Source organism: Esox lucius, chromosome 3 (genome assembly GCF_011004845.1).
Source record: "Esox lucius isolate fEsoLuc1 chromosome 3, fEsoLuc1.pri, whole genome shotgun sequence".
Lineage (NCBI taxonomy): Eukaryota > Metazoa > Chordata > Actinopteri > Esociformes > Esocidae > Esox > Esox lucius.
Window position 1 is genome coordinate 31,104,744 of NC_047571.1, and position 24,487 is coordinate 31,129,230.

At 49.3% G+C, this 24,487-nt stretch overlaps 1 protein-coding gene across 7 annotated transcripts in view; it reads right to left on the reverse strand.

Moving 5' to 3' along the window:
• Window positions 1-705: 705 nt before the first annotated feature.
• Window positions 706-24,487, reverse strand: part of tnk2b (tyrosine kinase, non-receptor, 2b) — a 59,486-nt gene continuing 35,704 nt past the window's right edge. For 5 of the 7 annotated variants that reach the window (XM_034290420.1, XM_029117649.2, XM_034290423.1 and 2 more), the window contains 15 exons: window positions 21,725-21,902; window positions 17,714-17,784; window positions 15,183-15,431; window positions 14,176-14,328; window positions 12,662-12,945; window positions 11,697-11,823; window positions 11,203-11,349; window positions 10,228-10,322; window positions 9,924-10,118; window positions 9,126-9,217; window positions 8,807-8,851; window positions 6,644-8,100; window positions 4,619-4,714; window positions 4,108-4,235; window positions 706-3,517 (listed from right to left, as the gene is read on the reverse strand). In XM_034290420.1, coding sequence (XP_034146311.1) covers window positions 3,511-3,517; window positions 4,108-4,235; window positions 4,619-4,714; window positions 6,644-8,100; window positions 8,807-8,851; window positions 9,126-9,217; window positions 9,924-10,118; window positions 10,228-10,322; window positions 11,203-11,349; window positions 11,697-11,823; window positions 12,662-12,945; window positions 14,176-14,328; window positions 15,183-15,431; window positions 17,714-17,784; window positions 21,725-21,887 — 3,309 coding nt within the window. In that variant the 5' untranslated portion in view covers window positions 21,888-21,902 and the 3' untranslated portion in view covers window positions 706-3,510. The remainder of the gene's footprint in view (window positions 3,518-4,107; window positions 4,236-4,618; window positions 4,715-6,643; window positions 8,101-8,806; window positions 8,852-9,125; window positions 9,218-9,923; window positions 10,119-10,227; window positions 10,323-11,202; window positions 11,350-11,696; window positions 11,824-12,661; window positions 12,946-14,175; window positions 14,329-15,182; window positions 15,432-17,713; window positions 17,785-21,724; window positions 21,903-24,487) is intronic. The other 2 variants (XM_034290416.1, XM_029117658.2) reach the window with 1 other exon arrangement.

A 24,487-nucleotide genomic window follows, 5' to 3' on the forward strand; every position in this document is an offset into this window, starting at 1 on the left:
CTTCGTTGTGGCCTTCAGTGGTGTTGAGCTCATTGCTGTTCATGTATGGCCCTGTAGGCACATTGGTTCTGAGCTTGGTTGCATTCCTAATTTAGTTTGGAAATGTGACAGTGGTAATTTTACGTGTGTGAGAGAGGAGAGCAATTACACAAGAAGGTCTCTCTCTCTCTCCAGTATGTGTACTACAACACCTGGTAGAAGCAAGCTGCTCTGTCATTAAACGTGTTTTGTGGAGCCACGCTGTTAAATAAACACATCAGTAGCAAGAGGAAGTTTTGTAGCTTTACTGGTATGTGTCCTATATTTATAAATGGTTTGTGCCCCACCAATTTCTTACATATAAAAACGCTACTGCATAGGGAAGTTCAATCCAAAAGAGAATTACAGGCATTGCGGCTATTTGACAAAGATTACCATTTACAATGAATGCTGTGGATATTAGCTAATTGGGAAATGGCGTTTAAATTATATCATATGCCTAATTTGTCACTTTTTTTAAAGTAAGAGTTTAAAACGCGTCTTTGGATTTCTATTTGTTAATTGTCCTTCTCCTGTCAATGATGGCCATAAGTGAAACACCCCAGTGCTAGAGCTCCATCTGCGCTAACCTAAAAATGATAATGTAGTTATAGTTTTCGTTAGGCAGTCACCTAATCAAACCTAATCAGGACACGCAGAGGAAAAAAATACATAATGAGAACAAGGTAAAAAATAGTTACTTTTTTAATAAAAAATACATTTATACATTTGAGATCGGCAGCATTCATTTTTGCAGCCTTGCAATATTTAGAACACCCAGCGGAACGGGAACAATTAACCTCAACCCTGAACAACCACGAAATAAAATGTAAAACACTTCCTGGGAAAGTACATTGTTACAGGTACATTGGATTCAATCAACAACAAAAAAGATATTTGTTGACATACGTGTGTAAACACCAAGTAACGGGAGAACAGGGGTTTGAGTAATTATACCACAAAGTTGCTTCAGTCCTTCTAAAACTACAGCAGCTTGGAATAAAATAAACAAGTCATGGGGACAGAACCATCATGTTGTGACTGAAGCCGACGACGTCACTCAACACTTGGCTACATAGATTTTTCTGTGCATCAAGTTTACAGCAATCAAAGTGTTATTGTTCTGTCATGGATAAATTGGCCTTGACTGCCGAAAGATATTACATGTGCCTTGATTATTGGATACAAGAAAAGCTCAGCTGAGGCAGGATTCCAAACCAAAAAACGAATACCCTTTACCTCTGCCCTTTGAGAATCTGAGTGAATCTTAAGCGGCAGATGGTCGAGACCTACAGCTCCAGTGCACTAAATCTTGCAAAAGACTGTGTGACAGTTTTATCAAATAGTTTTCACCTATCCAGAACTTTCCCGTCTGTCGAGTCCAACAACTGACTGAGGAAAAGGAGACAGTTTGAGTTTGGCATGTCTCCAAAATGCCTACAAGACGGTACAGTGCATTTTCTGACAAAGTGCTGGACATTTTTCTGATCCAAACCAATGACAACTACTCTCCAGGGGGGAGAGAGGACAGGCAGGTGTCACACACACAACTCCAAATGTATAGTGGCAGCAGAAAGACAGGAAAAGGTTCAGCCTGCAAGTTTGGAGTCAGCTTGTTTTACCACGTCGGTATGTACTTGAATTTGTGCCGATTTTTTGCTCAGTTAAAGCCCTTCCGATGTAAGAATTATTTTCCTGATTGCAACCGATCACACAATAAAAAGTCTCTGGTTTAATGTTCCATTTTTCCAAAAATGTCATTTGAATAGTAACCCAAGAAGAAGCAGCAGACTGCGGCAAACAACCACAGAACCTGGGTTGCTCTGGTCAATGGTGAATATAGAGGATGAAACAGTATTGAAGACATACAGTACTTTACAAAACAGCTTGTGCTATAGGTATAGAAAGGCCTAAACAAATGTCCAGTATTGTGACCTATAGATCTTGTGTGTGCTTGACGTGAGTAACCAATCAGGGGCCATCATTCCTTTCCCACTAAATGACCTGCGGCCTATTGACGAACCTATAGAACCTGACAGACGGTTCTTTGTTATAAAACCGGGGCCCGTCATCAATGCTTGTTGACGACTCGTCCTCAGAGAGCTGGCAATGGACTGAATGAATGCGTTAAGCTCAATGTGCTCTGAAATCAGCGAGCCGCTGTCTCATTTCCGATGGCCGCTTTGTCAACTGGGTGGTCGCTCGACGGCATGAGCGCAACAAGGGAAAGTCCAATCTACTGTGGCGGATGGTTCTCAAAGCGCGAAGGCCACCAGGATGTGCGTCGCTTTGTCGTAGCCCCGACAACTGCCTCGACAGACTGAACTGGTCAAAGACTCTATGGTCAGCTGACAACGTCAGTCAGATGCTCTGGAGCAAATGGAACAGCGGCACCGCCATGAGGGGAGCTTGGAGAGCTACTGTACAGTGAAGTGGATGACGGAGGAGCACTGTGCTTGGTCGGGAGTCGTATAGCACGCCTGTGCAAACTGACATTTGGAGGGGATTGTGTAAATGGTACTTAGAGCCGTAATCTAACTCAAGGCAGCGTGACACACTGAACATGGATTAAACCGATGAAGACTTCAAAGCTTTCCACATCTAGCCGTTTTAAAACGCCTGGTTACAAACGCGAAATATATAGAAAAATAACTTTCTGTGCATATTTGTCACAAATATAATGTATAAACATCTGAACTCTGCTTTTATATGCATTTTTTCCTTTAAATCTGTTAATTGATCCTCAGAATAGAAATCAAATAAAAATCTGTATAATGGTAACAAAACAACACAAATAATTGTGTCAACTTAAACGTGGACAGGCTCCATTTTGTTTTTCTCTTTCCTGTTCCAGGTGGGCTTTTAGAACATTGACCTCTGCCTAAAAGCAGTAGAGCACCCTGGGGAGTCGGAGATGGCACAGCAGGGGGACGCCGTCCTCCCTAGAACCAGCCTGTCACGAGGACCCGAGCAAAGCGCGCACACTGTAAAGCAGTAAGGGATTGGCTGAAGAGAGCGGTACACGTGTTTCATAGGACTGCGGTCTCAGCTGGTTTCAAAACGGTCCTCTTGGCCTAGTTGGTCGAAGGTGTAGTGTGGCAGGTATGTAGCTGGATTGTTTAGACCGGCACGAAGAAAGAACGTGTTGTTTCTTTTCCTCTTCAGAGCTGATTTATTGTACCAGGACCAGCAGGTGTGTGGTTCTTTCCAGAGAACAGGTCCACTATTTGCATTCCTGATACACTTTCCAATCCTGTTCACAGGCAGACCAGGCCCCTGGTGGGAAATACCGCAGTCATGGCCAAGAACTCAATCAAATGTGCCCCAAGTCCACGCCGAAATCCCACGCTTCCTCCTGGATGTGACCGGTGAGTCATAAAAAAGACGGGAGCAGACTCCGCCCCTTCCAAGACCGCTGATGAATTACAAGAGTCCTGAACGGACTCGGCCATCGCTCCTAGCAACGTTCATCATCGCTCCTAGCAACGTTCATCATCGCCTGCAATCAGAAGAGGCATTAATTACGATCCTGCGTTACACAAAAAAATCTTTTTGATTTGATTTGAAATGCACATTTCCCATAGAAGATGCATTTAAAACGGCAATGAAAAACATCAATACTGTACAACAGAAAACATAGTTAAGTTGTGGAGACAGAGTATATCATTGGTTTTAATTCAATTCAAGTTACTTGGTGCTGAATTAATTGAACTGCAGAGTAAATCATTAGTTATAAGTTTGGATAATGCAACACACATCCATCTGATTCTTGATTAGTAAAATCAGTCTTTGGTTCATTAGACAAAAATGCAGAACATGATTAATCTCTGAGTCCAGTATGGTAGTAGTTTTACAAGACAGTTTGTAATTAGCATTAGAGAAGTTTATTGTCCAGCTAGTGTGAAATTACTTCCAATGTCCTTTATACTGCATGCAGACACATACAAATGTTATCTGAGCTCTACAAGTTCCCCGAGTTTTCTGAGCTGTACGAGTTCCCAGAGTTTTCTGAGCTGTACGAGTTTCCTGAGTTTTCTGAGCTGTACGAGTTCCCTGAGTTCTTGAAGATCTCTGGGGTCCCTCTGTTACCTTTGCCTGACAGAGCCGTAGGAGTCCAGAAGCTGAGTGCTGGCCACCTCCAGGTTCCAGTCATACATCTCCAGCACCTTCAGGCACTCTGTCCTGGTCTTCAGGCCAAGACAGAACAGCTGCTCAACCTGAGAACAACACCATGTATCTTTGTATTGCAGTATTTCCATCAACATTGTAGCTTTTTATAATAACCAAATGCCCTGTATGTTCAGGGCAACCTATAAACTCATCCCGGGATGACGTTGCTTTAGAAGTAGCTACTGGTATAATCTACACACATTTTGTGACCTGTCTAGACATCAGTGATCCCTGCGTTTGAAGCATCATTGGTCCCGATACATTTCTTTCAATATTTCAAGCCCCAGTTACAACCATTTCAGTAGCAGGTCAAGCTGTGCTTTCCCCTTGGGATTTGATCGAGCACCCGTTGAGTCCCAGGCCACGTGCACCAACCAATAGACAACCCGGCCACCCCGGGACTGGGCCAATAGCTCCCAGGGGATCCCACCTTGAGGAAGTGCACAGCTTTCTTCACGTTCCAGTTGTGGTTCTGGAGGGCTGTCTGACACTCCTCTATTGTCACACCATGGACTGCTTCCTGTACCTGTGGACGCCACACAAAACAACCTATCAGGTCACTGCTGCTGCTACAACGAACAACCCACGGCGCTCAAACTCAACCAATCAAGCTCCAAGCATGTGTTCCTTAAAAGAGAAATTGCTAAGTTCCTCCCTCCAGCGTCTACAATGGGGAATAGCAGAACATTTGTATTTACAACTTTAGATACCTTAGCAGCTAGCTTAATAACAACTAGCTAATTATAACGTCTGGTTAGGAATTCAGGGATTTTTAGCCTATCCTATAACCAAGCTAATAAAATATTTTTGTAAACTGTTGTAGGCTAGTGGCAAAGGACAGACAGGGCATGTTCAAGCCTTGCCTTACGAGCTAACTATATTACGGCTAGCTAGCTTGGCATTTAAAAGTTACACGTTATGCAACGTGGTTAGGAATTCCAATTTTTATAGCCAGTCATGCCAGAGTAAACATGTACCTTTGTCCCAGGCTAGTGTTGCTAGTATCCTACTACTGCTAGGTGGCTAGCTTTCTACTTAGGTGGAGACTGTGACTGGAGGAGAAATATGGCCAACAGCCCACATCAGCTCCATATGATCCTGTGTATTCCTCCATCGCATGAAACAATAGTCTACATTTATTTGAGTTGTCTCTAGAGCTTTATCCCAATGTCTCTGAGAAAAATCCCAAGGAGGACCCACAATCTACGAATGTGAATATGTGACAATAACAAATCATTTGTAAGTATTCCCTGTCAAATAATGTCTCTTCCCTATGACCTTTATAAAATAATTAGCCTTTATGGCTCCTTTAATGAGTGAGTGCCTGAAACCAATGAGTGTCTGAACGCCATTTATTCCCCAGCGGTCAGCGGTATGGAAAGACAGTCCAGCACTTCCCTCTGTTGCCCCCTGCTGTTCAATGACAGCGCTCAACACCACGTACCTGTAGAGGGCGCTACTTCTTGACTCGAGTTGGCCATCATTGGTGCACCACAGAGGGAATTGGGTACACTGATCTGCTTCTTCCAAGTGCTCAAAGGGCACCTCAGTCAGGTTTTAGTTCTATCTAAGTTCTGACTGCAAATTATCCCACAACATCTTCCAGGTGTTGCATGCTACTGCCGAGAGAATGTGTAATCTCAATGACACGAGTTGGGACAAATATGTATTTTATTATGAAAACCCATTCCAGAGTGTATGTTCATCTTGTGATATTATCTTTGACTGACAGTTGAGGCGTCAAATGCGATTTTTGATCAATCGGGTAGTCAGTTCTGTGCATTGTTGCAAAATGTTAAGGCATATCTGCATCTGAGGATGACATCTGACTGCCTTAGTCCCTGAAGGTTTTGATTTAGCACGAGAGCAAAATGACAAACCCAGCAAAAAATGACATGGTAAATATAAATTGTTCTCTATATCCTCTGCCACATCTCGTTTATTGTTACTTTCTCTTTTTGCATTCTTACTTTAATGTTTTCTTTGTTCCCTGAGTCAGCAGTCAATTTTGTCTGCTTGTACAACATTCTGTCATGTCTCACAAATAACATGACTACTCTGGATTTACGTAGACAATAGTACAACATTCTGTCATGTCCCACAGCAACACGACTACTCTGGTTTTACTCAGGTAGTAATACCACATTCTGTCATGTCCCACAGCAACACGACTACTCTGGTTTTACTCAGGTAGTAATACCACATTCTGTCATGTCCCACAGCAACACGACTACTCTGGTTTTACTCAGGTAGTAATACCACATTCTGTCATGTCCCACAGCAACACGACTACTCTGGTTTTACTCAGGTAGTAATACCACATTCTGTCAGGTCCCACAGCAACACGACTACTCTGGTTTTACTCAGGTAGTAATACAACATTCTTTCATGTCCCACAGCAACACGACTACTCTGGTTTTACTCAGATTGTAGCAGCTCTTGTGCCACTACTCACCATGTTGACCCGGCCCGCCGTGGTGACCCCGTCCATCCTGCCGGCCGGCCCGTCCGAGCTGCCCCTGGGCAGGCAGAGGGAGGCCTTCCCGCCGGGCCGGACATCCAGGCTGCTGTTGTTGTTGCAAGAGAAGTTGGCCTTCAGCTCCCCAGCCGGCGGCTGGTTCACCACCATGGGCCTGACCGTGGCCGTGTTGGCCGGCCGCCTCTCCTCGCCGGTGCCAGGCATGTTCTCCGCCTCCCGGATGAAGCGGTCGTAGCGGTCCAGGTACGGCGGCCTCTCGGGTAGCAGGTAATAGTGGGTGCTGCTGACTTTGCGGCCGTCACGGACGATGGGCAGGATGCAGGGCCCTTTGGCGGGGTCCTTGCCGGGGCCTTGGGCGTAGACCACCTTTGGTGCGGCGTACTTGGGGTCCGAGGCGAAGCTGTGCGTTGTGGGCATCGGTTTCCCCGGGGACGTGGAGAGGTACGACCCGTACGTGGGCGGAGACAGGGCGCCGGGGCCCAACATCGTCCTCTGCTGGGGGGAGCCCACCTGGAGACCCATGGGACTCGGGGTGCGCGAGCCCGGCTGTGACAGGGGGTCCCGCGGCGGGATCTGGGGCGGGCGGTCCCGGACGTCCCCGGACGCCGGCGTGGGGGACAGAGAGAGGTCCGCGGACCAGCGGGCGTAGTCCCCCCGCTTGACGGGGCGTGGCGGGATGGGGATACGAGGAGGGATCTGGGGCTTGTCCTCCGACGATGGGATGATTTGGCGGAAGCCTGGGTTTGGGGACGAAAGCTGCGGGCCGCCCGCTGTGGGCACGTTGAGCCTCCTCATGCACTCCTGCTGGAGCTCCTCGAAGATCTCGGCCGACTGGGAGAAGGACGACGAGGCCTGGCCCTGCTTGGGGGGGAGGAAGAGGTTGTCCTCCAGGGTTTTGTCACCGGCCTCAGCCGCGGCCACCTCCTGCCCAGCCGGCGCCTCCTCCGCGGGGCTCCGTCTCTCGCCCGTCTCCACCTGCGGCTCCAGGCTGGTGATAGAGCTCACCTCCATGTCGTCTTCGTCCTGCGCCACGTCGTCGTACGCGGGAGGCGGCGGGAGGGGCCGGGCGTCCCAATCCACCACTGGCGTGGGGTGCAGGGGGCGGGGCAGAGAGCGCCACGGGCTCTGTGGCGGTGTCCGGTCCAGGAGAGAGTCCGCCTCCAGGGCCAGCCGGGCCAATGAGGGAACCTGAAGCTCCACCACCGGAGTGGGAGAGGGTGTGGCCGGGAGATGCTCCTCCCCAAAGTCGATAAGCGACACATCGCTTGGGGTGTTACCTGGGCCCGCAGTCCGGGAGCCCTGTTTGGAGGTGGAGACCCAGGCAGCAGGTTTCAGCTTAAGGCCTTTGATGGAGCCTGCCTTACGCAGAGATAACCTCTTGAGGCCTGAGGTGGTCAGGTCCTCGTCTTCGGTGACCGGGTCATAGCACGGCTCTGGACAAATGAAAGGAAGAAAAACACAAACTTAACTTTAGCGACGACTACGACGTTTGACATCAGACGGGTTTCACAACTCGGGCGTTCTTGCAACGCGTCAGCTCCCTAAAGTAATTCCTTGTGTAGTGCTGCAGTTATTCTAAGGACGACAGTCCCCAAGGGCTGACAGAATACCTTGTTTGTTCAATCTTGAGTGCTACGGGGGGGGGGGCCTCTGTCTCCACTTCATCTGTCTGCCTACGCTTCCCTACTCTTAGCAAAAGCCTACTGTAGGAAAAAAAACCTAATACAAATAATTAACTTAATAAAAAATAAATAAACTACTCCAGTGTGGGAAATAGTGTACAGGCATTGACCACAATCCCCCTTGGTCCCCAGGAGAGGCCTCAACATCCAAGCAGACAGCTGTTACGGAGGCTTTACAGTGTGTCCATTTCAGGATTCACGTTTTATTAAAATAACTATTTAAAAAAATATCAACCCTCTGGACACAACAGGCCTCTCCGCCCACAGAAACCCTGAGTAGTAAGAGAGCAGGTGAAAAGACAGCGTTTAGGGAGGGTGGACGGAAACGGAGCCAACGGACAGAGGAGGAGACGGGGAGAAGGAGAGGTGGGAGAAGAAGAGCGATTGTACACAGCGTTCCTTTGAGGAGAGGAGCTAGGAGAGAACAGGAGCAACGGGACAAGGCTGAGTGACTTACTGTTGACAAACCCTGTTGGCTGTGGGGGGCGAGGAGGAGGGTCCTCTGAACACGCCACCATCACAGAGATGGGGGGGGGGGTGAGATGGAAAGGAGAGAAAGGTGAGAGAAGAAGAGAGGTAAGATAAAGAGACAGTGGGTGAGAGAGGAGAACAGACCCATTGAGCAGAACAGCTTATGGAAGCCCGAATACAACTTAACTAACAATGACTAACAACAAAGTAAGGACAAAACAAAATGCTCAGCCACGAAGAAACACATCCTGAGGTCACCCCCCCCAAAGTCACTGATGGGGGGACTGGAAAACGGTGCCACTCACTTTTTGCCCGACCCGGTAGCTGAGTGGGCCGGGTCGCATTGAGGTCCAACCCCAAGACGTCAGGGGGGCCCATGGGGTTTCCTAGGTACAGGCTAGAGAGAAAGAACACGGATGACAGAGAGAACGCAGAAAAACAGTAGACAGGAAAGATGTAAAGAGAGAACGAGAGAGACATAAAGACAGAGAGTGAGAGACACATTCTACACCAAAACAGTCACTACCCGAGGCTAGCTTAAATCAGGTGTACAATGTCTACAGGTACTGCTTATGTAGAACCCCTCCTGTCTGCTACTGACCGGACCGGGCAAGCGACACAAACAGCGCTCCACTGCCCTCTGGTGGTCAGCAAACAGACTTTTGTCAAGCGCCAAACTAATCAATCTCAGCTGTTACGGTACGAGCGTGGCGCAGAAAAACACACACAAAAAATAAACCTAAAACGTGCGCTCTCACTCAACTGTCGTATCACACAGTTACTTGAAGACACGGTCTTGGAACTTCGCGATTAACAAAACACATGTTTTTAAACCTCCGGTTTCGGGCCGGGTGTGTAATAATGCGCATCATCTATAAACACAATCACCGTCGTAGCCCCGTTAGCCATGAAATAAGGATTTGGAAACTCGCGGTTCAAGTGACATAGGGCGCATATTGACCACAATTGTCAGGGACCCATATTTGTCTCGACAGCACCACTTTCACAAGTGGCCAAAACCCCCGGACCGGATCTTTTAACGGCTGGCGCACATAAGCACGCGGCTGCAGTAGCCGGGCCAGGAGCCACGGGGGGAGTCTTACTCGTCGATGTGGTCCGGGAAGCCCCAGCCGCGGTGCGGGTCGGTGTCGCCGTGGCCCGTGTGGATGAAGCTGTGTTTCAGGGGCCTGCTGATGTCGTGGGCCGACAAGCCCGCCACCGAAGTCACCACGTTCCTGGGAAACTGGCCCACCTTCAGCGTGCGCTGGTTCTGACCCCGCCACCAGTAGTTCTCCGCCCTGAGGAGGAGGAGAAGGGGAGGTGAGGCGGGACGCCGAGAGGACGTGCGTGCAGAGTGGAAACACAATGACCACACGGACACACGGTTGATGAGCGGATCACACACACCTGCCCTCAATGATGGTGATCACGTCGTCCACCTCGATATGAAGTTTGTCGGCCTCTTTAAAGTCCTGAAGGGCACACATGTCTGTAGGCATTGTCTGAAACGGACACACACACACACACACACACAGACACACACACACACAGACACACACACAGACACACACACACACACACACACACACAGACACACACACACACACACACACACACACACACAGACACACACACACACACACACACACAGACACACAGACACACACACACACACACAGACACACACACACACACACAGACACACACACACACACACAGACACACAGACACACACACACACACAGACACACACACACACACACACAGACACACACAGACACACACAGACACACAGACACACAGACACACACACACACACATACACAGACACACACACACACACAGACACACACACACACACACACTTTGAGTACATTTCCAACACGGTGCGGCATGAGGTTTTAGAATGTAATTACAGACACTCCACTGAAATGTGTAGCGAACATAAACTCAGTTAAGAGTGACTGAACAGTGTTTCCCGACTGCAATAACTAACAATATGTAGGATTATTATATATTTATTTTTTTAAAGCAGTGGTTTTCCATGATGGAATAGTGGGGACGTAGACCAGTCATTAAAACTCAGAATGACGTCATTAGTACACCAGCTGACCCTTCTCTAGATCGCCAATCAGATCCTTCAGTTCAGTGGTTTTGGTGTCTGCTGAATGACAATCATTATATTACAGGAAGATCCACTAGGTGGGGCAATTGAGCCAAACGAAAGGCTCCCGAAATATCAAGAAACCCTGCGCACGGATCACATGCATAAAAAAAACACCCATGCAAGCACATCCAATTCCATATGCAATGTAAACACGGATGTAAACGTGCGTCAGACATTTGCACGCGCACACACACACACACACACACACAGTGTACCTCAAGAAGAAACTCCCTGAGGGCAACAAAGGTGGGTCTGTCTTCGGGTCTCTGGGCCCAGCACTGTAGCATGACGTTGTAGATGTCCTGGGGACAGTCCTCTGGCTTCGGCAGGCGTTCACCCTCCTGGTCGATCTTGTGGAGAATCTGAAACACAGGACTGAATACTGAAACCTTGACTGGAACATAAAATACTGAAACCTTGACTGGAACATAAAATACTGAAACCTTGACTGGAACATAAAATACTGAAACCTTGACTGGAACATAAAATACTGAAACCCTGACAGAAACCATAAAATACTGAAACTTTGACAGAAACCATAAAATACTGAAACCTTGACAGAAACCATAAAATACTGAAACCTTGACAGAAACATAAAATACTGAAACCTTGACTGGAACAAGGTTTCTGTGTGTATATGTGTGTGTATATGTGTGTATATGTGTGTGTGTATATGTGTGTGTGTATATGTGTATGTGTGTATCTGTACCTGGCTGCCGTTCAGACCGATCCAAGGTTCCTGTCCATGGGTACACATCTCCCACAGAGTCACTCCAAACATCCAGGTGTCTGTGGCGTGGGAGAACGTCCGTGTCTTCAGGCTCTCCGGGGCACACCTGGAGGGGACGAGACCCACCCAGACCCAGGTTAGACTCCTGACCCACCCAGACCCAGGTCAGACTCCTGACCCACCCAGACCCAGGTCAGACTCCTGACCCACCCAGACCCAGGTTAGACACCTGACCCACCCAGACCCAGGTCAGACTCCTGACCCACCCAGACCCAGGTCAGACACCTGACCCACCCAGACCCAGGTCAGACACCTGACCCACCCAGACCCAGGTCAGACTCCTGACCCACCCAGACCCAGGTTAGACTTCTGACCCACCCAGACCCAGGTCAGACTCCTGACCCACCCAGACCCAGGTCAGACTCCTGACCCACCCAGACCCAGGTTAGACTTCTGACCCACCCAGACCCAGGTTAGAGTCCTGACCCACCCAGACCCAGGTCAGACTCCTGACCCACCCAGACCCAGGTCAGACTCCTGACCCACCCAGACCCAGGTTAGACTCCTGACCCACCCAGACCCAGGTCAGACTCCTGACCCACCCATACCCAGGTTAGAGTCCTGACCCACCCAGACCCAGGTCAGACTCCTGACCCACCCAGACCCAGGTCAGACTCCTGACCCACCCATACCCAGGTTAGAGTCCTGACCCACCCAGACCCAGGTTAGAGTCCTGACCCACCCAGACCCAGGTCAGACTCCTGACCACAGAATAATCCTGGCTCTATAAAGAACATCTATCTATCAACAACAATGTGCTCCTGGTTGTACACCACAAAGAGAACAAGATCCCCTCCCTTGGTCAAACACACACACACCCCCCCCCCAGCCCCTTACTCGCGACACCTCCCCCCTCCGTACCCAACCGCCCTGTGCGTTCTCACCAGGCGAACGGCACCTTGCGGTGCTCCTGCATCACGTAGTGCTCGTGGTTGTTGGGCAGCGCCCGCATCAGGCCGAAGTCGCCGATCTTCACACGCTGCGCGGAGGCCAGCAGGATGTTGCGGGCGGCCAGGTCGCGGTGGATGAAGCGGCGCTGCTCCAGGTAGGCCATGCCGCAGGCCACCTGCACCGCATACTGACACAGCGTGTGGATGAGCAGCGGGCCCTGCGCACGAACGCATCGCAGACGCTCCAGGAGGGAGCCCAGCGGGGCCAGCTCGGTTACCTGTGGGGGTGGGGGGGGGTTGTTGTTAGAGCCGAGCCCGAAACAAGACCCTCAGAGTCGTGAGCTGGGCGACAGCGACGCCGTGGCGCTCACATCTTTGACTGCTGCGGGGTAACGACGGCGTCGTCAAAGAGGGGGACGTTTGGGGAAAAACCTGCCCTTGGGAGGGAACGAACATGTAACATAGAGTTGTCTTGAACCTCCATGTACTCCGTGTCAATCAGAAATACCAATGAGGAGGTACAGGGAGGTACTCTGATGGCGCACTGAGGAAACACCAACTCCTTATATGACTCCTCTGTCTCCATCATCCTGCCGGGTCTGGACCAGAGGTCTCCAGATTTCTGACTTTGATATGAGTTGAACCACATGGACAGGAAGCGGTTTGTTTACTCGACGCGGTCAGCTTTGACGGTCAACAGGGTTCGAGGGTCAGCTGGTGACGCTGATAATATGACATAAAAGCAGACGGAAACTTCCAGCTTCGTCAGCCTGACGATGACAAACATGACAAAACACGTGGGCAGCGCCACATCGTCTACACACAAACCTCTCGCAAAACACGACATGTGGTGTGTGTGTGTGCGCGTGTGTCCGTACCATCTTCATGTGGTGTGTGTGCGCGCGTGTGTCTGTACCATCTTCATGGGGTGTGTGTGTGTGTGTGTGCGCGCGTGTGTCCGTACCATCTTCATGGGGTGGGTGTGTGTGTGTGTGTGTGTGTCCGTACCATCTTCATGGGGTGTGTGTGTGTGCGTACCATCTTCATGGGGTGTGTGTGTGTGTGCGCGCGTACCATCTTCATGGGGTGTTTGTGTGTGCGTACCATCTTCATGGGGTGTGTGTGTGTGTGTGTCCGTACCATCTTCATGGGGTGTGTGTGTGTGTCCGTACCATCTTCATGGGGTGTGTGTGTGTGTGTGTGTGCGTACCATCTTCATGGGGTGTGTGTGTGTGTGTGTCCGTACCATCTTCATGGGGTGTGTGTGTGTGCGTACCATCTTCATGGGGTGTGTGTGTGTGCGTACCATCTTCATGGGGTGTGTGTGTGTGTGTGTCCGTACCATCTTCATGGGGTGTTTGTGTGTGCGTACCATCTTCATGGGGTGTGTGTGTGTGTGTGTCCGTACCATCTTCATGGGGTGTGTGTGTGTGTGTGTGTGTGTGTGCGTACCATCTTCATGGGGTGTGTGTGTGTGTGTGTGTGTGTGTGTGTGTGTGTGTGCGTACCATCTTCATGGGGTGTGTTAGCACCACGCCGTAGAGCCGGATGAGGTTCTGGTGGTCCAGAGAGTGCATGGCGTTCACCTCACAGATGAAGTCATCCAGTGCCTCCGGATGACTCAGCACGTCCGTCTTCAGACACTTGACGGCTACCTCCACCTGGGCCGAGGGGGGGGGGGTGTATATTAGCATATAACATCAACTCCAGAGGTCAAAACCGACAAAGTAAAAGCGCTTGGCTGTGTCCGTCCGGTCAAGGGGAAGTCCCTAATGAAGGCCTGAATTGCCGGGTGAAGGACGTTAATTTAGGTCTTAGGTCCTTCAGGCACTTGGTGAACACAGCCAAGCACATTTCCTTTGTACGTCCTACACCCGATTAGCTGGCTAAATGGTCAAGACATGGAAGCAACGGCGCTAACTAACAGCCTGGCAGATTTGTTCACAAGCATGCTGGCCCCTGCATGCTAATCTAAATGTAAGGTGTACTAACTTATGTAACTATGAAGGATGATGAGAACATGGAGGCCGTACGAGGTTGTCATCCGTGTCTACAGCAGCCTACTCTGACATTAGCCCAAACAACACGGTTTAGCACATTCCTAACCGCAACCTTTAATCACGTTTTTTAATAAAGAAAGGTCCACGTTTTCCCTGGGCGTTCATGGTATGTGACTTAGCATTTATTAACGACCATCCCGCAGCGCAGCGTAGCTGAACAGATGTTGACATTAATCTCATCCCCTTCAAATCCCACTCAAGTCAATGGTGGGAGAACGTTTGGACAAGGTTCTCCCTGCGTCCCTCCCCGACTCCTCCCCGACTCCTCCAACAGGGAGTCAAGTCCGCTGGGCGAGTGGTAGGGGTTTTGACCTGAGCAGATGTTCCAGTGTGGGTGTCTTTTTTTTGGCTCGTTATTTCCACGCTGTCACAGTCGACGAGGAGCGTGGACCTCCTCCTTCCTCCCACCACCGCTCCTCCCACCACCACTCCTCCCACCACCGCTCCTCTCTCACCACTTTCCCTGCCGGCGTGAACCACTCGCCGCGCTTCACCACGCCGAAGGAGCCGTCGCCCAGCTTCTCGAAGAGGGCCAGGTCCTTCTCGCCGATCAGGCAGGTCAGGGCCTGCTGCCGGGGCGTTTGGGTCAGCGCCAGGGGGCCGCCGTCGATCCCCGGCGGGGGTGTGGGGGACAGCTTGCGGAAGGAGGAGGCGGGGGGGGCCTGCTGGAAGTCCCCGCTGTCCGGCCGCTTCCCGCTGAACACCTGCGGAGAGACGAGAGGACTGAGTGGGGGCGGGGGATGGGGGGGGGGGGGGGGGGGCGTCGCCAAGGGAGCCTCTCCATTCACCCCGAGTCGCTAGGTCGGCCCAGCAGATATCCGACCACAGTTTCCAGACACACGGGGCGTCCGGATCACAGCGCCTCGTGGAGCTCAGATAGCTCAAGGACTGTTGAAGTTGAAAGACGTGCTATCTGCCGAGGCACTTTGTAAACGGGGAGACAGCGGCTTGGGCTGCCGAGAGGGGGAGGAGTGTCTGATTGTGCCTTTAACTCTGTCCCTTCTCCCCCCCCCTTCTGTCTCTTTTCCCTTCTCCCCCCCCTTCTGTCTCTTTTCCCTTCTCCCCCCCCCCTTCTGTCTCTTTTCCCTTCTCCCCCCCCCCTTCTGTCTCTTTTCCCTTCTCCCCCCCTTCTGTCTCTTTTCCCTTCACCCCCCCCCCTTCTGTCTCTTTTCCCTTCACCCCCCCCCTTCTGTCTCTTTTCCCTTCTCCCCCCCCCTTCTGTCTCTTTTCCCTTCACCCCCCCTTCTGTCTCTTTTCCCTTCTCCCCCCCCCTTCTGTCTCTTTTCCCTTCTCCCCCCCCCCTTCTGTCTCTTTTCCCTTCTCCCCCCCCCTTCTGTCTCTTTTCCCTTCTCCCCCCCCCTTCTGTCTCTTTTCCCTTCACCCCCCCCCTTCTGTCTCTTTTCCCTTCTCCCCCCCCCCTTCTGTCTCTTTTCCCTTCTCCCCCCCCCTTCTGTCTCTTTTCCCTTCACCCCCCCCCCTTCTGTCTCTTTTCCCTTCACCCCCCCCCTTCTGTCTCTTTTCCCTTCTCCCCCCCCCCTTCTGTCTCTTTTCCCTTCTCCCCCCCCTTCTGTCTCTTTTCCCTTCTCCCCCCCCCCTTCTGTCTCTTTTCCCTTCTCCCCCCCCCTTCTGTCTCTTTTCCCTTCTCCCCCCCCCCTTCTGTCTCTTTTCCCTTCTCCCCCCCCCTTCTGTCTCTTTTCCCTTCACCCCCCCCTTCTGTCTCTTTTCCCTTCACCCCCCCTTCTGTCTCTTTTCCCTTCCCCCCCCCCCCTTCTGTCTCTTTTCCCTTCTCCCCCCCCCCCTTCTGTCTCTTTTCCCTTCTCCCCCCCCCTTCTGTCTCTTTTCCCTTCTCCCCCCCCCCTTCTGTCTCTTTTCCCTTCCCCCCCCCCCCCTTCTGTCTCTTTTCCCTTCTCCCCCCCTTTTCTCTTGTTCTTTAAGGCTCTCTCTCTGTAGACATCAGTGATGGGAGTTATAAGAAGTAAGGTACTGAAATTCTCTCTTCTTGTCTCCCTCCTCCCCCACATTCTGCCCTCTCCACCACCCCCTCCTTGTCAGTCAGTGTGTGTGTGTGTGTGTGTGTGTGGTGGCAGGTGCACTGCAAAACATTTCTTTAAAAAATAAGAAAACTGTAACAAAATTTAAGGAGATATTTCCTTGAAATGACAAAAATTATCTGCCAATGGAACAAGACGAATTACTTCAAATTAATTCAAGGCACATTTTCTAAAACCAAACGGTATTATGTAATACAACTTTAGCTTGTTACATTTTTTTTTTTACCTATTCTCAGGATGGTTAGATTTTATTCAGAGAAAACCAGATAAATATACTTGATAAGATATTTTTTTGCAGTGTGTGTGTTGAGGAGAACCAGGGCTCTGTTATATCCAGCGCCCCACGGTCAGCCCACTTGGCTGGGTTGCAACTGGAGGGGTGTGTGATCCCTGGCATGCTGTCAACAGATGGGAGGTTGGCGGGGGTGAGGCGTCGAGGGGTCGGGCAGTGGTTTATGTATAACCCCCTAGTCACTCTCTGGTACACGCCACAATGTCATAAACAACCAATCAAACACAATTCCTGACAATTAAAAATAATAAAATGGAAAATAATCTGGGGGGGCGTTCAGGACATACTCCGTAGCACACAGAGATAATATTTTGTTGGTCCTTTAAATTGTATACGGTCCTTTAAAATGGTTGAATGGCTACTTTTAACCACGTAAGCACCTGCCACTTACCACAGGAGAGGAACTAAGGCCTTAAGACAGTAACCAGATCAGATGCAGGTCATTTTATACCTTGAAGTGAAAATTCAACACTTCAAATTATATGTTCAGTTGTGATACCAATCCAATTGAAAAGGAATTTTGGAAGTGATAGTACGTGTTATGTGTGTGTTGTTGTGTGGTACTGATGTGGTAAGTGATGGTGAACGGTGTGTGTTATGTGTGTGTTGTTGTGTGGTACTGTCGTGGGACGGGGCCCAGTACCTTACTCATCCAGGACTTCCTCTTGCACATGGTCTTCCTCCTCTTGACTGCCTCCCACAACCGTCGCTGCCCTGGAGACACAACAGCCGGAAACAGAGGGATGATACAGAGAGAGAGACAGACAGCAGACAGAGAGTGAGACAGACAGTAGAAAGAGAGACAGACAGACAGCAGACAGAGAGAGAGAGACAGTAGAAAGAGATACAGACAGACAGCAGACAGAGAGAGAGACAGACAGTAGAAAGAGAGACAGACAGACAGCAGACAGAGAGAGAGACAGACAGACGAGAGAGAGAGAGAGAGAGAGAGAGAGAGAGAGAGAGAGAGAGAGAGAGAGAGAGAGAGAGAGAGAGAGAGAGAGAGAGAGAACAAAATAATTGAACCAACTATACAGACCAACAATCAGAAACTCCTCCAAAACCTGTCGACTTAATATTCACACCACCATGGCATGTTTGAAGTTTCAACCCTAACCCTAACCCTATTTGACAAAAACACCGAACGCAGCTTCATCCTGCACAATGACATTCTTATGTTATGGCACCCGACAAACTACATACTTTGAGAATATATATGCAAAAATATATACATAACACTGTACACCAGCAGCAGCTTAAAGAAAATAGTACTGTAAACAAGCAGCAATCTGGGTAGTATTATTTAAAATGTAGATATGTGAAGTACGGCAGTAATATACATGTACATAACAGTGTAAACTAGCAGCAATTGGTATCATTCTAATTGCCATTTTCAATCTACATGCAGGGTAGATTGGAAACCTGGCTATTTAGCTAATTTTGCCGCGAAAGTGTTGCACTGTGACTCCTATGATTCAGCTAATGGAGGGCCTGTAACCGTGGTCAAATTGCCAGGCCTAATTAGCGACAGCTTGAAGGAGGATTGGGGCCCCAAATCTTCCAGGATGTTAGTTTTCAGGGGAGATCTGTTGACCTTTATACACCATGCAAGGAAAGCAAGGATTGAGATTGGGGTGAAACAGTGGCTGTACAGCTAACACCTATGCCACCGTCTCCTAACCACGTGAATGAAACCAAGTGCTGGAAAACAACCCAGTTATGGTTCTGTACGCACAAGAAAATATTTTTGTCACATGTTTTTGTTCAGCAGACATTTAATTGATTGATTGATTACGTTTACAAACAGTTACCCAACATGGATATTGGAAGAGACAATTAATATTAATGACTGACACAGACCAAAAAATATATATATTTATCCAATATATGAATCTACTCACAAGTTGCAACTCTAAGCTCACTCTACAGAAATAAGAGAATGAAATGAAAACCTATGTTCAGTATCTCACAAAAGTTAGTACAACCCTCACATTTTTGTAAATATTTGATTATATCTTTTCATGTGACAACACTGAAGAAATGACACTTTGCTACAATGTAAAGTAGTGAGTGTACAGCTTGGAGAACAGTGTAAATTTGCTGTCACCTCAAAATAACACAACACAGCCATTACTGTCTAAACCGCTGGCAACAAAAGAGAGTACACCCCTAAGTGAAAATGTCCAAATTGAGCTGCAGCATGGTGACCACAGGACATAGTTCCAATAATCCATGTCCTTAGTCTGGTTGTCTTCAGCAAACTGTTTGCAGGCTTTTTTGTGCATCATCTTTAGAAGAGGCCTCCCTCTGGGACGACAGCCATGCAGACCTATTTGATGCAGTGTTCGGCGTATGGTCTGAGCCCCCCAGCCCTTCAACCTCTGCAGCAATGCTGGCAGTACTCATATGTCTATTTCCCAAAGACAACCTCTGGATATGACGCTGAGCAAGTGCACTCAACTTCTTTGGTCGACCATGGCGAGGCCTGTTCTGAGTGGAACCTGTCCTGTTAAACCGCTGTATGGTCTTGGCCACCGTGCTTCAGCTCAGTTTCAGGGTCTTGGCAATCTTCTTATAGCCTAGGCCATCTTTATGTAGAGCAACAATTCTTTTTTTCAGATCCTCAGAGAGTTCTTTGCCATGAGGCGCCATGTTGAACCTCCAGTTACCAGTATGAGGGAGTGTGAGTGTGATAACACCAAATTGAACACACCTGCTCCCCATTCACACCTGAGACCTTGTAACACTAACGAGTCACATGACACCGGGGAGGGAAAATGGCTAATTGGGCCCAATTTGGACATTTTCACTTAGGGGTTGCCAGCGGTTTAGACATTAATGGCTGTGTGTTGTGTTATTTTGAGAGGACAGCAAATGTACACTGTTATACAAGCTGTACACTCACTACTTTACATTGTAGCAAAGCGTCATTTCTTCAGTGTTGTCACAGGAATAAATACAACCAAATATTTGCAAAAATTTGAGGGTCGTACTCAATTCTGTGAGATACTGTATATAAACGGAGTGTGTGGCAGGAAATCTGAGTGGAGAGAGGCATACAGAGAGGGCTTGGAGTGTGACGAACGGAACAGAAAATACATGAGCTTTAGGGTTTGTTTTTCTCTCCCTCTAATATGCTTAAGGACCCTTGGCCGTGTCAAATTGGCTTAAGGGAAATAAAATTGGCAGGCTTTCCGCTCTTTCCCTTTTTACTCTGAATCTCTTTCTCGTCCTGTGTCTCACTGCAACTGGCGCGCTCTCTACCTCCCCCCACCCTCACCCGCTCTCTCCCCCAACTTGCACCCCCCGCGAACAGAGAGTAGAGAAGTGTGAACATTAAGAGAGGAGTTGTTCTCCTGCAGTTGGTTTTTTGAGTTCCCTGGGGCCTCCTCCCCCCGACACCTGAGGTGATGCTTTTTAATCGAGTCAATTTTAAAAGGAACTTGTGCACTACTTTAGACCAGAGACCATCTCAGGACAGAAGTACTAAACCATTACAGGGAATAGGGTGGTTTATGGGAAGGGTCCAGAAAGGGACAAAAGAAGCAAGTCGTTTTATTTTTTAAAACCACGCCTACCTTCAGGACAAACACATACAACCTAGAAGTACGGTACACAGGATATTTCACCCGTGGATTGTGGGTTCGATTCCCATCGGGGGGGGGAGGGGGGGGGCTGCTCTGTGTAACAGTGGGAGAGAAAGGGGGTGAGTGAGGGAGAGGATGGTTCATTCCCAGCCGAACACATAACTCAAAACAGGGACGGAGAGTTTGATATCAGGAAAACAATGTTTCACAATACCATTCGACCAAACCACGAAACTGGAGAAAAATAAACCAGAAGATTTAATTTTTGAAGGTCACGGGTACCCGGAAAAGCTATGAAAAAAGGTTGAGAAATGTGACCATTTGGCGACAGCCTGAAGCACTGCTACATGTTTTAGTTTATTTTCCTACAAGCTGCACACAACCACTCTGCCAGGTTTGTGCTATGTAGAGCTGCATAGCTACATGTCATCCACAGGCCCTTGTCATAACAGCTGAGGCACAGAGGAACAAATCCAGGTTTTGTCTTCAGACTGACTCGTTACGACACTCTGGCGTTAGTCATCCGTTTTCCCTGACTGGCATTTCCTACCTTGTCTGAGGCTGCCATTCATTCCCCGGGTCGTTGGCGCGTCCAGTCAGCAATCGAAGCAAGAGGCCCTCCGACACCCAGACATGGCCCTTTTTGGCATGGCCTTCCGTTTCATGGATAGGGGCTTTTTGGCAGACTACGGTCGAGGCCTCCCTGACTAAATGACCTGGGACAATAACGCTCAGAAAGAAAGACCCCTGTACGCACGCCATGCACAAAACTTAATTCATTTTCAGGGCTAACCTCAAATTCAATTTCCCCTAACTACTAACCCTAAACCTCAATAAGCTAACTTGTAAGTCAAAACCTCACCTCTAACCCTGTATGCCTAAACCTACACCCCTAACCCCAACTTTGACCCTAAACCATAAGCCTGAAAAGGCTTGTTTTTATGTCAGGACTTAAAAAATCCAGACTTTTCACCACAATTCATTTTCTTGTGTGATGTCAGGTGATCTTGGTCCTGAAGACGGTAAACCGGAACATGGCCGGTCTCATCCCGGCTGTGGCTACTCACCAGGCCGCCCCATGCCAATCTTCTCCAGGTCCTCATTCTTGACGTAGTCGAAGTGGGAGAGGCGCGTCACGTTTAGATCATCGCGGATACGCAGGAAGTACTGCTGCAGCTGGACCTCCATTAGCAGCTCCAGGAGCCATTCTGTGCCCTCCTCCGACTGCATGCCACTGCCCAGTTTCTGATTAACACATAGAAAAAAGGAGAAACTGGGATTAATATGGAGCCATTCTGTGCCCTCCTCTGACTGCATGCCACTGCCCAGTTTCTGATTAACACAAAGAAAAAAGGATAAACTGGGATTAATATGGAGCCATTCTGTGCCCTCCTCTGACACATAGAAACAAGGAGGCATGCTAATGGACATCCAGGTACTCAGCATTTTCCACTATAAAGAAAAGGATTGAAATGAGTCCAATTCATAAAATTATGTTATCAGATGTGTTTGCAAAAGGAGAAAACTGCAGAGCAAATGGAGAGAACATTCTAATTTTAAATCTTAATTGCCTGTAAAAAGGTGCAAATAATGAGCAGTCTGTTACAATTCTGAGTATTGACGACCCCCCCCCCCGCCCCCAACAGTATTCTCAATCAGAGCCTTGAGAGCAAAGAGGCAAATAATGCAATTAGCATCAAGTCCTAAAGACTAGACTGCTTTAGCCATTGATGTAACCTTGAAACTAACCAAACTCACTACGAGATGAGAGAGTGTTTCTCAGACAGATACCGTTAAAGCAACACACTCATGCCTCCACCATAAACATGATTAAATACTCCAACAGATTAACCTCCACTAAGCCTCTGCCCAGGCTTCCATTCATCCCCATTCATCCATCCGCTACAATCTTATATCACAGCTATTTATAGACACACAATCACCTCAGGACAAAAGATCACACAGGCCAACCCCACAAACCGCAAAAATAAAGACCAAAAAAAAACAAGAAACCAGGCAAGCCTAGTACAGCTGGCCCACAATAGAAAGAGTTGCCATCTCTAGATTCGAACCCGGGTCGCCCACGTGAAAGGCTGTGTCGTTAACCACTACACCACGGAGCTGGACATTTCCCGGGTGTCTCTATCCTGAACAATCGTCCATTGCCACTGGCCATTTTAATAGTTAATTGGCCATTTGTGAATGACATTGATACAGTTAAACTGACTAACGTTTGTTACTAAGTTTACCTCCTCCACAAATAGCGGCTATGTATTGCGTTTGCCACTGGCAGTTTTAACAACATATTAGCCAGTAATAAGCTTTACCAGTATCTACTAACTTACTGGAATAGTCATACGAATTGAGCAATTACTAGCGAGACTGCCAAAGATGTTTTTTTCTTTCATGTCAAAAAAACATACTTTTTTCTTTCATTCGTGAATGACATTTATACAATAACTATCAATAAAGGTGACGATAACTAACTTTTTCATCAAGTGAAAATATAAGAGAATCGTGGAATCAGAAATAATTAATAAATGCCATTGCTCTCAATAGATTGGAACTTAGCTCTTCCACATGAGAGGCGCTGTTTTCAATCACTACTTCACGGCATGACATGACATGACACCCTCCACCACAACCCTGACCCCAGTCTGAGGTCCTACCAGGCCCGGACCCTCCACCGCAACCCTGACCCCAGTCTGAGGTCCTACCAGGCCCGGACCCTCCACCGCAACCCTGACCCCAGTCTGAGGTCCTACCAGGCCCGGACCCTCCACCGCAACCCTGACCCCAGTCTGAGGTCCTACCAGGCCCGGACCCTCCACCGCAACCCTGACCCCAGTCTGAGGTCCTACCAGGCCCGGACCCTCCACCGCAACCCTGACCCCAGTCTGAGGTCCTACCAGGCCCGGACCCTCCACCGCAACCCTGACCCCAGTCTGAGGTCCTACCAGGCCCGGACCCTCCACCGCAACCCTGACCCCAGTCTGAGGTCCTACCAGGCCCGGACCCTCCACCGCAACCCTGACCCCAGTCTGAGGTCCTACCAGGCCCGGACCCTCCACCACAACCCTGACCCCAGTCTGAGGTCCTACCAGGCCCGGACCCTCCACCACAACCCTGACCCCAGTCTGAGGTCCTACCAGGCCCGGACCCTCCACCACAACCCTGACCCCAGTCTGAGGTCCTACCAGGCCCGGACCCTCCACCACAACCCTGACCCCAGTCTGAGGTCCCACCAGGCCCGGACCCTCCACCACAACCCTGACCCCAGTCTGAGGTCCTACCAGGCCCGGACCCTCCACCACAACCCTGACCCCAGTCTGAGGTCCTACGTCACTGAAACCCGCTGACACAAAGACAAAGACAGACAGGAAGACATACAGACAGACAGGAAGAGACAGACAGGAAGAGACACAGACAGACAGGAAGAGACAGACAGGAAGAGACAGAGACAGACAGGAAGAGACAGACAGACGTAGAGCCCCAGACAGACAGGAAGAGACACAGACAGACAGGAAGAGACACAGACAGACAGGAAGATACACAGACAGAAGGGAAGAGACATACAGGAAGACACAGAGAGGAAGAGACACAGACAGACAGGAAGAGACAGAGAGGAAGACACAGACAGGAAGAAACAGACAAGAAGAGACAGAGAGGAAGACACAGACAGGAAGACACAGACAGGAAGAGACAGACAGGAAGAGACACAGACAGAGAGGAAGACACAGACAGGAAGAGACAGAGAGGAAGAGACACAGACAGAGAGGAAGAGACAGAGAGGAAGACACAGACAGGAAGACACAGACAGGAAGAGACAG